This window comes from Balaenoptera ricei, chromosome 20, assembly GCF_028023285.1.
Source record: "Balaenoptera ricei isolate mBalRic1 chromosome 20, mBalRic1.hap2, whole genome shotgun sequence".
In the NCBI taxonomy this organism is placed as follows: domain Eukaryota; kingdom Metazoa; phylum Chordata; class Mammalia; order Artiodactyla; family Balaenopteridae; genus Balaenoptera; species Balaenoptera ricei.
This window is the reverse complement of record NC_082658.1, coordinates 19,981,249-19,997,226: the sequence shown is the minus strand read 5'-3', so window position 1 is coordinate 19,997,226 and position 15,978 is coordinate 19,981,249. Positions and strand designations below refer to the sequence as shown.

The window sequence follows — 15,978 nt, the reverse complement described above, 5'->3', positions numbered from 1 at the left end:
GGGTTCTTTCTGAAATGTAGAAGAGGGAAGCAGAAGAGTCAGTGTCAGAGTGATGTGATGTGAGGAAGACTTGACTGGCCATTGCTGGCTTTGCAGATGGAGGGGAGCCATAGACCAAAGAATGTGGGCAGCCTCTAGAAGCTGGAAAAGGCAAGGAAATGATTCTCCCCTAGGGCCTCCAAAAAGGATCAGGAACAAAGAGCTTCCTTAAGAACAATGCTAAGTATTACTAAGAAAGAACACACTTACCTTTCAGCAGATCATGTTTAAACAGCAAATGTAAACCAACACCACAACAATTTTTAGCTAATGTAGTATGACAAGCAAACACTGAGTACTAAAAATATCATAGAATGTGAGTTACAGAAAATCAAAAGGTAACCAGCCTCTTTTCCAAAGAATTTCTTGTTAGCAATCAAACCCTACCTGGAAAGCTAAAACAGAAACCCAGCAATTACCTTTAAAAAGAGTCTTGTTTAAGACCAACATTTTAATCCATACAATGTCCAAACAACGAAAATGGGAAAATCAGTTGGACAGACCGAAATAATATATTGATTTCTAAGTTCACCAATAATTATTAGATATCAATAGTTTCCCTTTTTTAGAGAAGAAAGGAAAAGAAGGATGGACTCATTCCTGGTCAAGCTCAATGCCAGAGGAAGAGGTCAACAAGGACTTAATGAACTTAATATACTCACACTTGCTTAATAATGGATGCTGTTAGAACCATGACGACAGGTCGTTTTGAAGACATAAGGTGAAGCTCTGAACCCAATGACAAGTAGTAGTTGTAATGGGTAATAACTCAGTAATAGCCTAAGTGCACATTTTTATGAGACAAGTAACTCTTCTCAGGCAAGTAAAAAACAGACTAATAAGATGTTCCTATGGGATTTTATATAAACATTAGAAAGGAAAACTTCCTGCCTGCTGTGACCGCACCTAGAGCAAAGCCTATATAAGCACTTCAAACAGGAAAATGCCAAGAGGCTTGGAATTTAGACTCAGTCATGGTTGTCTTGAGCTTTGGATACCAAAGACCTAGACTTTTAAATAAACCAAAGCTGGGCACACACTATGGATACCAAGTGCTGTAAAACAACTATGTCTTCTTCAACGCCATGCCAAAGCTGTTCTAGAATTGCAAATTTAAGAACCATCTTTTCTAACACCAGCTGCCAGCATTGTGGTCTTGAAGCCAACAGCTGTCAACCACCTGGCCATGTTCTGAGAGCTCCCCAGTCCCAGGGCTGCCAATCCACTCCTTGCTTTTGTCTCACACCCCTCTGCTTAATAAGCAATGTCAATGCTTGTTCCTCTCTGGATGATTGTGGCTGGTGTGGTGATGGCACCAACAGTAATGAGAAAGAGACCATGCAAATCTTGAGTGACCGCTTTGCTAACTACCTGGAAAAGGTACGAATGTTGGAACGAGAGAATGCCACACTGCAGTGGCAAAATGTAAAATCCAGGAAGAGTGTAACAAAGAAGCTCCGGGTCATATGTCCTGACTACCTGTCCTACTATGTTACCATTGAGGAGCTCTAGCAGAAAGTAAGATTCTCAGGAATGTGTATAATCACGTTGTGAATTGATGTCCTCCAAGCAATAGTCATTTGTTAAACTGTAATATCTTAGTTCCTTTTATGCTGAACAATATTTTGTAGAATAAGAAAATCTCTTGAATGAAATTGTCATCTTGAGGCAATATTTAGAGTTTTATAGTTTTTCATTTTCCAGAAATACACTCTGCCATTTAAACCAGATAACACAGGACCAAAATGTATTAACAACTGCTGCCATTTCTTTAACAAAAATAAGAAAACAGGGATCTAAGGAAAAGAATTTTGTTTTAATAAGTTCCTAAACAGTTTAACTTTTATCCATTTTTTTCAACCATCACCACTCTTTTCCCCCTTTATGTTCATTACATCATCTCTAAATTGTTTAAATAGTTTCTTCCCACACCAAACCTAAGTTTCCTAATCAGAGTGATACGCTGCTGCTACACATGCTGGACTTATTCTGTTATATTTTTTCAAAAAATATTTACTGAGCACCAACAACAACGCACCAGACATTATTCTAGGTTTTGGGAACATACTGATGAACAAAAAAGTCTTACCCTCATAGCGTTTACATTCTAGTGGACCATGGTATGTTATGCAAATTTAGGATGAACTTTATATTTTAACAGTAAAACATCTATAGAAGTTTTTATTGAAGTAATTTTTGCTGATCTTTTAGGAAAATAACAAAAAGTTCCAAAGTTTCCCAAGCATCCTAAGCGTAGCTATAAAAAGCCTAACTAGCCTCTCCCTGTTAATTGAAACACACACAAGTCCCTTGGACGCTTTTAAAGAAGGAGATCTTGGTGTTTGTCTCATTTGTGTGTACAGCTTCTTAATTCTAGATCTTGTGTACCAAGGCTGAGGATTCCAGACTGGTCTCACAAATCGACAACACCAAACTGGCTGCTGATGACTTGAGAGCAAAGTAAGCCCACCCAGCTCTGTGGTTCATGATAGAATTCACCCTGCATCTGATGCTACACATACCCAGTAAGATCGTGTCTGGATCTGCTAACCCTCCTGCCCATACTATGTCAGCACCAGCCCAGAGAAGACCTTCAAATTCGATATAAATGATTAAGATTCATAGCCACTCACATTTATACAGTATCTGTAGTTTCTAACATATGAACCCATCTGATTACCTGCACAATAGTCAATAAAATAGGTAGAACTAATATATTACTAGCCCATTTAAGGTGAGAAAACTGAGGTTTAACAAGATCCAGCTATTTATCCAAAGACATGCAGTTAGTACAAGACAGAGCCAAAACTTGGACACAGGCTTGCTAAATCTTAATTTCTTGCTCTTTCCACTTCCACTGCACTGCCTGTAGGGGCAGGGGAAGGAGGATAAACTCTTTCATCTCAAATAACAAGGTAGCATCACTCAAACTAACTTAGAAAGCCTATTTAAGTAGTGATGTTTTTCAAAGGGTTTCACCTCGAAACAGAAGAAAACCTACAATAGAAATATAGGAAATGAAAAGCCCAGAGGAAAATGCAGAAGAAAGTTCTGCTTGGCCGGATTTACACCACCTACATTTTAATGCTTTTCTTTTCATGTACCATTTTTACAGGTACAAAGTCAAGGTGTCCCTACACCAGCTAGTGGAGACAGATGCCAGTGACCTACAGCAGATACTGAATGCACTGACCCTGGGCAAGGCTGACCTGGAGGCACAAGTCCAGTCTCTGAAGGAGGAGTTCCTTTGCCTCAGAAAGAACCAAGAAGAGGTTAGAGAAAGACCAACGGAGTCCTTACAAGCTGAGCCTCTAAAAATAGCATCAATTTCTTTGAGTTGAATTTGACAGTTTGAGTTCAACTAGACACTACTGTTATACCTGATTATACCTACTGCTACTACCATTGGTTCAATGTCTTTCAAATCCATTGCCCACAACACAGTAACTGAAGCCTCCACTGTCTTCTCCAGCTTTTCCAGGATAAGGAAGCAACCCAATTTCCTGTGAGCACATGTTTCCCATCTTTTTGTAGGCATCTCTGCACAGACTTCCGCCACTATTGGTATAAGTCGATATTGGCATAAGCACATATTAGCATCATGGAGACTATAGTCTCTCATTATAAATTCCACCCCTATGCCACTTCACCCATGACCCCTGGAAATGATCTAAATTCTTTAAAATCCTGATCTTGCTGGTCAATTCTTTTCAATGTTGAACATATCTGAACACACAGTCATATGTGAAATAGCCTTAAGTCATTTTATAGCATCTTCATAGTGCCTATAAATCATGTATTCCTTTATTGTGGGCTCAATTTCAGATGCAGTGAAGCTAAATTATCACTGTTAGACTGAAACAAGAACACAAGGGAGTCATCTGTTCACCAAGTGACTTCACATTCTTTTTCTTTCCATAGGAAATCAATTCCTTACAGAGCCAGCTTGGGGACAGACTCAACATTGAAGTGACCGTTGCCCCTTCTGTTGACCTAAACCAGCTTCTACAAGAAATGAGACGTCAATATGAGTCCATCACGGAGAAAAACCACAGAGATGTAGAACAGTGGTTCAACGCACAGGTGGGGAGGGTAGATAAGTCAAAAACAAAGAGTTGACATTGTATTTCCAGGGGCTCTTGAATCACAGTCAAGTTTTCCTTCATGATATTCATGTTCTTTGACTATGTTTCAGATGGAGGAGCTGAACCAGGAGGTGGAGACCAGCACTCAACAGCAGCCGTGCTTCCAGAAGGAGATCATTGAACTGAGATGCACCATGAACACTCTACAGATTGAACTGCAGGCCCAGCACCGAATGGTACCTGAAACACTGACCAAACCTAGCACAGCAGTGATGGCAGTAGTCCCTGACACCTGTGTGGTGTAGTGTTTCCCAGAGTGTGCCCTTCAGAACAGCAGTTCCTCTGTTTGTTAAAGGATCTGTGGCCAAAAAAGGACTTTGAGGTCAAATAAGCCTGGGAAATGCTGGATTAAACAAAGATTAAACAAGGTACCTTCCTTCAGGCCTTTAATAAGCGGATGTTCACCATGACTCTCCAAGAAGGGGATATCTGGTATTCAGCATTTTAGAACTCATTTGACTGTGGACTCCTTTTTTTAAAGAGCATTTCATGGCAATGATAATCCATGGAGTACGCTTTGGGAAACACTAAGAGAGCATTTTATTGCATGCAAAACATTTTTACAAACTATCAAATTTATAAAATAATCTTATGAAGGAGGTGGCATAATTATTAAGCCAGTTTTACAGATGAGGCTCAGAAAGCTCATCTGGTAAAATCTTGGTGATTTTACCAAGACAAATCCAAGATAAGTTTCATTTCACTTATTTTGTGGATGAAGACACAAGCTCCTGAGGCATTAAGTAACTTGTCAAAAGTCACAAAAGAAGTAAGAGTCTGAGCCAGAATACAGGTTCCAAAGCTGGAACCACTTCTTCCTCATTCTACGCACGGCCTCTCTGAAGTATGAAATTATTTAAATGCTCTGATATGAAGGGTATTAAGAAGACCTTGCCCCAAAGCTGGTTTTGTCACCAGCTAATCAACTCATTTAACCTCTTGAACTGCAGTTTTCTCATCTATAAAAATTGGAATAATCATGCAAGTAATAGGTTATTGAAAACTAAAATTCCATTATCCATAGGCTTACAGAATGATAGATCAGGAAAGAAATTTAATTATCAAAGTTTCAACTCTCATTTTTACATATAAAGAAATTGTTTATGGCTAAATGCTGCTCACTTCCTTTTTAGGTAGAAACCCTCGTAGAAAGAGGTGTTGTGGTAATGCGTTTTTAATGCCTGGGTGTGAAATAAGTTGGTATTTTTTTTCTGTCCTAGGTAGGAGAGTGTGGTAGGAGATTGTCTGGTGATTAAGGAGGGAGAAGATAAGTAAATATTTAAAGAGAAGTCCCAAAAAAGAAGATAAAGGAAAGCAAGCTTTAACATAGTTGATAATTTTATTTTTGGATTTATTTGGTTAGGAAGTAATAAGAAGTCAAGAAGCCTTGGAGATTCATTAGTACCTGTCATCAAGAAACCATTGTTTAAAATGACACTGATAACAAATGACTTGGGTTTAAAGGAGTCATCATTATAAATCCTCCTTTCCTCCTCCATGGTAGAGAGAGTCCCAGGAATGTGCCCTGGCAGAAACGGAGGCCCGCTACACAGCCTTCCAGGCCCAGATCCAGTGTCTGATCGATAACCTAGTGGCTCAGCTGGCAGAGATCTGGGGGACTCTGGAAAGACAAAACCAAGAATATGAGATTCTGCTGGACGTCAAGTCCCGGCTAGAGCATGAGATTACCACATACCACAGCCTTCTGGAGAGCTCAGATGGCAAGTATGAAAATAAAACCAGTTTCTGCAAGAAAGAGGCTCAAACAGACACATGTATGTACTGCCACTGGCAATGGGGGACAAGTGCCTTGGTCTTCTTGCCAGTGATGGAGAGCTTTGGCCGGGAGAGTCAATCCACTCTCTCAAGCTGTGCCATTTGGAGACCTACAATTGTAGCCTAGTCCAAATTTGAAGGGTTAGCTGAACTGAGTCGTTTTGAAGAGCCAGTGTTCCAGATTGACTCCTTACAGGTTGGCTAACTTCTTAGAGTTTTAAAAATTACTAGGGGGAAAAAATGGTTTCCTCAAAGATGAACATTCCTGGCAATTTACAGATTTCCCCCTACTAAGATGAAAGTCTGACTTTCACAAGATCAAACAGGACAACCCTGCTTCCTCCTTTGGAGGAACGTTCTGCTCAGGTTGAAACCCCCAGCCCTGTCCAGCCACTTGTCTTTGATGGCCAACAACAGCATGTACCTATGTGTGCATCAGCATTTTTTATAGAAGTTGTAAGTTTTTAAATAAGAAGCTAACCAACTCATAAGGAAATGACATGGAGCATGAGCTCTTTGAATCAACTCAGTCCAAACTAACACCCCAAATGTAGACCTAGTTACAATTGCTAAGGGGACATCCATCCCCAAAACAATCAGTGAACGCCATTCACAGAAATCTTTTAACTGGCATGTCCACATTGTTCTAGCACAATGTCAACCTATGCAATCACCCTGAGGAGCTCCAATATACCAAATATACCAAAGTGCCTTGAATCATCAAAGAAACATGATGCTTTCTAAAAAGGGTTCTTACTTTTAACTCCTCCTAATTCCAGTTCTCTAAAGATTATTCATTTATAGACACCCAGAAGGCACCTTAGAGCTTCTGGATGATGCGTTGAGGACTCTTCCATAGATGGGGACCAGGCCACCAAAAGTACTGTGACTATCTCTCTGGTTAAGAAAAATACCAGATTAACTTGCTTTCCTCAGATAGTAAGCTCTTCGACTTGTCCCTTATCACTGTTGAGTTCCCACTATATCCATTCTGCAGATGAAAAACTAAAGCTCAAGAGGGTTAGCTGACTTATCTGAGGTCACCAGCTGGCAAATGACAGAGCTGGGCTCCACCCCAGTCTTGGACTATTGGAGTGTTCGTCCAGTGCTCTGGCATTGGCTGTAATGGCAGCTTACATAATCTAGCACTTCTAAACCTGGGATGCTGCTTTCCCATGGGTCTGGTCTGATTCCTTTTCTTCAACTAATGACAGTACAAAATGAATAATCAAGCATTGGGAAGTACTTGTTTTGAGTGACAAATGTTGAAAACTTAACCACTGCCATTTCTCCATAGCCACCGTTGCCTTCTTTCAACCACAGGTAAAATTTTGTTTTTTCCTAGGCTTCCCTGTCACCCATGTGCCACCAAATGTGAGCCTTCCACTTGCATATCCAGTAAGGCCAGAGCCCTAGTTCACACATCATCCTCACCCCCTGTGGGATACACGAGTCCCACGGTGCCTGCAAAACCCTGCTGAGAATTCTGGTTAAAATCTGCACCATCACCGAGGAGATTAAGGATGGGAGAGTCACTTCTTCTCATGAGCACGTGCAGCCTTGCTTCATCACCAGAACTGCCAAAGTCTGACATCCCAAGGTGATAAAAATGACCCTCATTCATGAAAGAGAGGCCAATACTTGCTCCTGCCAGAGAGGTTTAAGAACTTCCCAGTTCCTTAAGGTACTTATTTTCTTGCTACTACATTGGTTCCCCATCGCTAGATAGAATATCTTTTATTCTGCTCCTTCCCTAAGTCACTGCCGCCAACATGATAATAAATGACATTTCTCTGGAAGCACATTTCCCATTTATCTGAGGGTCAGGCACTGATTTATAGGTGCAAGAGAAGGTGACCTACATTACTTGACTCCACAGGTGATGGCCAGGTTTCTCTTGTGTTCATTCAGGTCTTGTTTACTTACATTCCTCTTTAGAGCCAGTCAGACAAGTTCAAGAATTGGTTTGGGCCATGACACGTGAAGGTGAAAATCTACAACCTTCCCTTCTAAACCCCTTCTTTGGATATAGAAAGAAGCTTATATGGTAACAGCATGAACAGAGAAAATTATCTTTAATACTTAGTTTCCTTGAATAGTCATGAGTCTGAATCCTATTCACCTCTGCTGTCTCAATTACTGTTTATCCACACGTACACACTTCACCCGTCCCAAGATATTTTTAAAGATGTCCACATTCTCCAAAATTCTGTGAACCATCAAGCTCTCCAAATATTTTCATCGAGAATCAGGAATCGTTGTGGGGAGTGAATCTAGAGCATTTTGAAGAAATAGCATGGATCCTCTCATTAAATGTTTGCTATTTCTCTTTCTATTCTTTAGGGAATGGGATTTGATTCTGATTGTTTGACAAGGAACATGTAGCTGGAACTCTCAAGACATTACCCTGCTCCTCTATGTCCCTGTGACAGGTGCCATGAAAAAATAACTTAGATGCTTACTTCAATCTATCCATCAGAGAGAAATGGACTTAATAGCAACAAACTTTGCAGAAAAGTAATCATGAATAATTGCTGCTTGCTAGCACAAGGCAGTCCCAGTTTGAGAAAGCACCATTTAGGAACCAGCCTTTATCAAAGCTTCTTACAGTAGGGTCAAGAGTGTTTAAGTCAGTCCCCACAAAAATTATTTGACATTTCCAGAGTTTTTAGTAAATAATTCCAAGTCAAACACAGAATGTGAAGTCAAAAGTCCTGAAGTTCTATACTTGCCACTTCCTAACTGTGACACTGGACAAAACATTTAGGCTTCATCAGATTTAATTTCCTTGTTTGTTAAATGAGGATCATGCTTAATTCACAGGGTTGTTGTGAAGATCAAATGAAATTTTTATGTAATGCTGCTCTGTATGCTGAAAAGTACTATACAAATGTTATTTTTATATAAGCTCTAGACCTAATTATGTCATTATTATCTCATGTTAAAATTCTTTCTCCATGAATTTAATTCTCCAGTCATGATTTTGAAGTTTTAACAGTGTTTGGCTTTGGGGGGGTAAAAAGAATAGAACAATATTTCCTGTGATCAAGCCCACAATTCTACTCAAGAAAGCATTTTTGAAGTCTTGGCATATGTATCAGATATCAGTTGATGACTGATGCCCACATCAAAGACAAAAGCATTGTTTACCTTACAGTTTAGCCATCCACTTCCACCAGACAAGTAGCAACTTACACTATGCAAATGGAATGCAGAACTCCCAGAGGGATCTCTTTTCTATCAATAATCTCTCTTTTCTCTGAATGCTCAGATTACCCCTGGTCAGCACTTACTTGCATACTGTCTCAGACTGAAGTATTGAAACGTGGAAAGAGCATACGGCTTGGACTCAGAAACCCCAGGACAGAGTCTCATCCCAGCTTATGTGTTTCTATGCCCTTGAATAAAAGGGACATAACAACTTGGGTCCTGCCTGCTGCATGGCTGGAAGGATTAAATGGGATAATGATGGTGAAAGGGTCTTGTAAGCTGTAAAATTCCATGCAGAAGGGAGTTTTTATTCCCTATGCTGAAAACTAGGCATATGTCATTTCCTTCCATGGTCTGGTTCAGAGATGGTCCCCAGTAGACCCCATACACGCCATCAACATTAACTGGGAAATCAACTGGGGACGGGTCAGAGCTGCTCGGTCTGCTCTGAGGTTTGATTCCAACAAGATTCAGGGTTTAGGAGCCTCGCTGGACTCAGGCAAACCTCAGGCTGATATGGCAATGCCGTTGTCAACTTTTCCCAGAAATAAGACATCTTCCTCCTGCTCAGAGCAAAGTATCCCGCATGCCTTCCACGATCAAAATAAGTTATTATAAACTGCATGGTAAGAAGGGGTTTAACCACTCAAGAGCTAATAGATTTCTTAAGTGTCTTCTCTATATAAGGGAAGATAAAACCATCTACTGGAAGTTGTACATGAGTGGTCAAACCTTTTAAAGCTAATAAGGAGTCTGGACTCCCTTTTGCAAGAGCACCAGAATCACAGCTAACTGCTAAACAATCATCAACAGGAAGACACTGGGACTCACCAAAAAAGATACCCCACATCCAAAGACAAAGGAGAAGTCACAATGAGATGGTAGGAGGGGCACAATCACAATAAAATCAAATCCCACAACCACTGGGTGGGTGACTCACAAAATGGAGAACAATTATACTACAGAATTCCACCCACTGGAGTGAAGGTTCTGAGCCTCATGTCAGGCTTCCCAACCTGGGGGTCCAGAAACGGGAAGAGGAATTCCCAGAAAATCAGACTTTGAAGGCTAGTGGGATTTGATTGCAGAACTTTGACAGGTCTGGGGGAAACAGAGACTCCACTCTTGGAAGGCACAAACAAAGTAGTGTGCTCATTGGGACCCAGGGGAAGGAGCAGTGACCCCATAGGAGACTGAAACAGACCTACCCGCTAGTGTTGGAGGGTCTCCTGCAGAAGCAGGGGGCAGCTATGGTTCACTGCAGGGACAAAGACACTGGCAGCAGAAGTTCTGGGAAGTACTCCTTGGTGTGAGCCTTCCTGGAGTCCACCATTAGCCCCACCAAAGGGCTTGCGGGCTCCAATGCTGGGTCGCCTGAGGCCAAACAACCAACAGGGAGGGAACTCAGCCACACCCATCAGCAGACAAGAGGATTAAAGTTTTACTGAGCTCTGCCAACCAGAGCAACACCCAGCTCTACCCACCACCAGTCCCTCCCATCAGGAAGCTTGTACAAGCCTCTTAGATAGCCTCATTCTATCTCTATCTTCTATCAGAGAGCAGACAGCAGAAGCAAAAAGAACTAAAATCCTGCAGCCTGTGAATGAAAACCACATTTGCAGAAAGATAGACAAAATGAAAAGGCAGAGGACTATGTACCAGATGAAGGAACGAGGTAAAACCCTGGAAAAACAACCAAATGAAGTGGAGATAGGCAACCTTCCTGAAAAAGAATTCAGAATAATGATAGTGAAGATGATCCAGGACCTCGGAAAAAGAATGGAGGCAAAGATCAAGAAGACGCAAGAAATGTTTAACGAAGACCTAGAAGAATTAAAGAACAAATAAACAGAGATGAACAATACAATAACTGAAATGAAAAATACACTAGAAGGAATCAATAGCAGAATAACTGAGACAGAAGAACAGAGAAGTGACGTGGAAGACAGAATGGTGGAATTCACTGCTGTGGAACAGAATAAAGAAAAAAGAATGAAAATAAATGAAGACAGCCTAAGAGACCTCTGGGACAACATTAAACGCACCAACATTTGCATTAAAGGGGTCCCAGAAGGAGAAGAGAGAGAGAAAGGACCCGAGAAAATATTTGAAGAGATTATAGTCAAAAACTTCTGTAACATGGGAAAAGAAATAACCACCCAAGTCCAGGAAGTGCAGAGAGTCCCAGACAGGATAAACCCAAGGAGAAACATGCCGAGACACATAGCAATCAAACTGACAAAAATTAAAGACAAAGAAAAATTATTAAAAGCAACAAGGGAAAAACGACAAATAACATACAAGGGAACTCCCATAAGGTTAACAGCTGATTTCTCAGCAGAAACTCTACGAGCCAGAAGGGGGTGGCAGAATATACTTAAAGAGATGAAAGGGAAGAACCTACAGCCAAGATTACTCTACCCGGGAAGGATCTCATTCAGATTCGACAGAGAAATCAAAAGCTTTGCAGACAAGCAAAAGCTAAGAGAATTCAGCACCACCAAACCAGCTCTCCAACAAATGCTAAAGGAACTTCTCTAAGTGGGAAACACAAGAGAAGAAAAGGACCTACAAAAACAAACCCAAAGTAATTAAGAAAATGGTAATAGGAACATACGTATCAATAATTACCTTAAATGGGAATGGATTAAATGCTCCAACCAAAAGACACAGGCTCGCTGAATGGATAAAAAAAGAAGCCCCATATATATGCTGTCTACAAGAGACCCACTTCAGACCTAGGGACACATACAGACTGAAAGTGAGGGGATGGAAAAAGATATTCCATGCAAATGGAAATCAGAAGAAAGCAGGAGTAGCAATACTCATATCAGATAAAATAGACTTTAAGATAAAGAATGTTGCAAGAGACAAGGAAGGACACTACATAATGATCAAGAGAGCAATCCAAAAAGAAGATATAACAATTATAAATATATATGCACCCAACATAGGAGCACCTCAATAAAAAAGGTAAATGCTAACAGCCATAAAAGAGGAAATTGTCAGTAACACAATAATAGTGGGGGACTTTGACACCTCACTTATACCAATGGACAGATCAACCAGACAGAAAAGTAATAAGGAAACACAGCTTTAAATGACACAAGAGACCAGATAGAATTAATTGATACCTATAGGACATTCAACCTAAAAACAGCAGTTTACACTTTCTTCTCAAGTGTACAAGGAACATTCTCCAGGATAGATCACATCTTGGGACAAAAATCAAGCCTCGGTAAATTTAAGAGAATTGAAATCATATTAAGCATGTTTTCCGACCACAGTGTTATAAGATTAGAAATTACAGGGGGAAAAAACGTAAAAAACACAAACACATGGAGGCTAAACAATATGTTACTAAATAACCAACAGATCACTGAAGAAATCAAAGAGGAAATCAAAAAATACCTAGAGACAAATTACAATGAAAACACGATGATCCAAAACCTATGGGATGCAGCAAAAGCAGTTCTAAGAGGGAAGGTTATAACAGCACAATCCTACCTCAAGAAACAAGAAAAATCTCAAATAAACAATCTAACCTTACACCTAAAGGAACTAGAGAAAGAAGAACAAACAAAACCCAAAGTTAATAGATGGAAAAAAACCATAAAGATCAGAGTAGAAATAAATGAAATAGAAACAAAGAAAACAATAGCAAAGATCAATAAAACTAAAAGCTGCTTCTTTGAGAAGATAAAATTGATACACATTTAGCCAGAGTCATCAAGAAAAAGAGGGAGAGGACTCAAATCAATAAAATTAGAAATGAAAAAGGAGAAGTTACAGCAGACGCCGCAGAAATACAAAACATCCTAAGAGACTTCTACAGGCAACTCTATGCCAATAAAATAGACAACCTGGAAGAAACGGACAAATTCTTAGAAAGGTATAACCTTCCGAGACTGAACCAGGAAGAAATAGAAAATATGAACAGACCAATCACAAGTAATGAAATTGAAACTGTGATTAAAAATCTTCCGACAAGCAAAAGTCCAGGGTCAGATGGCTTCACAGGTGAATTCTATCAAACATTTAGAGAAGAGCTAACACCCATCCTTCTCAAACTCTTCCAAAAAATTGCAGAGGAAGGACCACTCCCAAACTCATTCTATGAGGCCACCATCACCCTGATACCAAAACCAGACAAAGATGTCACAAAGAAAGGAAACTACAGGCCAATATCACTGATGAACATAGATGCAAAAATCCTCAACAAAATACTAGCAAACAGAATCCAACAATGCATTAGAAGGATCATACACCATGATCAAGTGGGGTTTATCCCAGGAATGCAAGGATTCTTCAATATATGCAAATCAATCAATGTGATACACCATATTAACAAATTGAAGGAGAAAAACCATATGATCATCTCAATAGATGCAGAGAAAGCTTTTGACAAAAAGATTCAACACCCATTTATGATAAAAAAAACCTTCCAGAACTTTCCTCAACATAATAAAGGCCATATATGACAAACCCACAGCCAACATCATCCTCAATGGTGAAAAACTGAAACCATTTCCACTAAGATCAGGAACAAGACAAGGTTGCCCACTCTCACCACTATTATTCAACATAGTTTTGGAAGTTTTAGCCACAGCAATCATAGAAGAAAAAGAAATAAAAGGAATCCAAATCAGAAAAGAAGAAGTAAAGCTGTCACTGCAGATGACATGATACTATACATAAAGAATCCTAAAGATGCTACCAGAAAACTACTAGAGCTAATCAATGAATTGGGTAAAGTAGCAGGATACAAAATTAATGCACAGAAATCTCTGGCATTCCTATACACTAATGATGAAAAATCTGAAAGTGAAATTAAGAAAACACTCCCATTTACCACTGCAACAAAAAGAATAAAATATCTAGGAATAAACCTACCTAAGGAGACAAAAGACCGGTATGCAGAAAATTATAAGACACTGATGAAAGAAATTAAAGATGATACAAATAGATGGAGAGATATACCATGTTCTTGGATTGGAAGAATCAACATTGTGAAAATGACTCTACTGCTCAAAGCAATCTACAGATTCAATGCAATCCCTAGCAAACTACCACTGGCATTTTTCACAGAACTAGAACAAAAAATTTCCCAATTTGTATGGAAACACAAAAGACCCCGAATAGCAGAAGAAATCTTGAGAAAGAAAAACGGAGCTGGAGAAATCAGGCTCCCGGACTTCAGACTATACTACAAAGCTACAGTAATCAAGACAGTATGGTACTGGCACAAAAACAGAAATATAGATCAATGGAACAGGATAGAAAGCCCAGAGGTAAACCCACGCACATATGGTGACCTTATCTTTGATAAAGGAGGAAAGACTATACAAGGGAGAAAAGACAGCCTCTTCAATAAGTGGTGCTGGGAAAAATGGACAGATACATGTAAAAGAATGAAATTAGAACACTCCCTAACATCATACACAGAAATAAACTCAAAATGGATTAAAAACCTAAGTGTAAGGGCAGACACTATCAAACTCTTAGAGGAAAACATGGGCGAATACTCCATGACATAAATCACAGCAAGATCCTTTTTGACCCACCTCCTAAAGAAATGGAAATAAAAACAAAGATAAACAAATGGGACCTAATGAAATTTAAAACCTTTAGCACAGCAAAGGAAACTATAAACAAGTCAAAAAAAGACAACCCTCAGAATGGGAGAAAATATTTGCAAACGAATCAATGGGCAAAGGATTAATCTCCAAAATATATAAAGAGCTCATGCAGCTCAATATTAAAAAAACAAACAACCCAATCAAGAAATGAAGAGAAGACCTAAATAGACATTTCTCCAAAGAAGACATACAGATGGCCAAGAGGCACATCAAAAGCTGCTCAACATCACTAATTACTAGAGAAATACAAATCAAAACTACAATGAGGTATCACCTCACACCGGTTAGAATGGGCATCATCAGAAAGTCTACAAACAACAAATGCTGGAGAGGGTGTGGAGAAAAGGGAACCCTCTTACACTGTTGGTGCAAATGTAATTTGGTACAGCGACTATGGAGAACAGTATGGAGGTCCCTTAAAAAGCTAAAAACAGAATTACCATATGACCCAGCAATCCCACTACTGGGCATGTACCCAGAGAAAACCATAATTCAAAAGGACACTTGTACCCCAATGTTCATTGCAGCACTATTTACAATAGCCAAGTCATGGAAGCGACCTAAATGCCCATCAACATGCGAATGGATAAAAAAGATGTGGTACATAAATACAATGGGATATTACTCAGCCATAAAAAGGAACGATATTGGGGCCTTTGTAGAAAGGTGGATGGACCTAGAGACTGTCATACACAGTGGAGTAAGTCAGAAAAAGAAAAACAAATATTGTATATTAACCCATATATGTGGAATCTAGAAAAATGGTACAGATGAACCGGTTTGCAAGGCAGAAATAGAGACACAGATGTAGAGAACAAGCGTATGGACACCAAGGGGGGATATCAGGGTGGGGAAGGATGAATTGGGAGATTGGGATTGACATGTATACACCAATATGTACAAAATAGATAACTAATAAGAACCTACTGTACAAAAAATAAATAAATAAAGTAAAATGTAATAAGGAAGCTAAATCAATATTCTATACAGCCACAGGAGAGAGTTAAAGGGTTTTTTACATAGGGCCGCAGCTGCAGTAGAAAAGGGGCTATTGGAGAGGGAAAGGAGGGATTCAATTAAGAAAAAAAAAAAACTATGGTTAACGAAGGGGAAGTGGGGGAGGGATAAATTAAGAGTTTGGGATTAACATATACACACTACTATATGTA

At 39.6% G+C, this 15,978-nt stretch overlaps 1 protein-coding gene and 1 long non-coding RNA gene across 4 annotated transcripts in view; one reads left to right on the top strand and one right to left on the bottom strand.

Annotated features, from left to right (window-relative positions):
- LOC132355058 (uncharacterized) overlaps positions 1-15,978 on the bottom strand; it is a 249,465-nt gene that overhangs the window by 37,305 nt on the left and 196,182 nt on the right. The gene's annotated exons all lie outside the window — the stretch shown is intronic.
- KRT39 (keratin 39) lies at positions 1,081-7,551 on the top strand. Its single transcript, XM_059906487.1, is given in 8 exon segments — positions 1,081-1,557; positions 2,417-2,499; positions 3,155-3,311; positions 3,961-4,122; positions 4,235-4,360; positions 5,689-5,909; positions 7,306-7,388; positions 7,391-7,551. Coding segments are annotated over 8 exon segments (1,470 nt in total).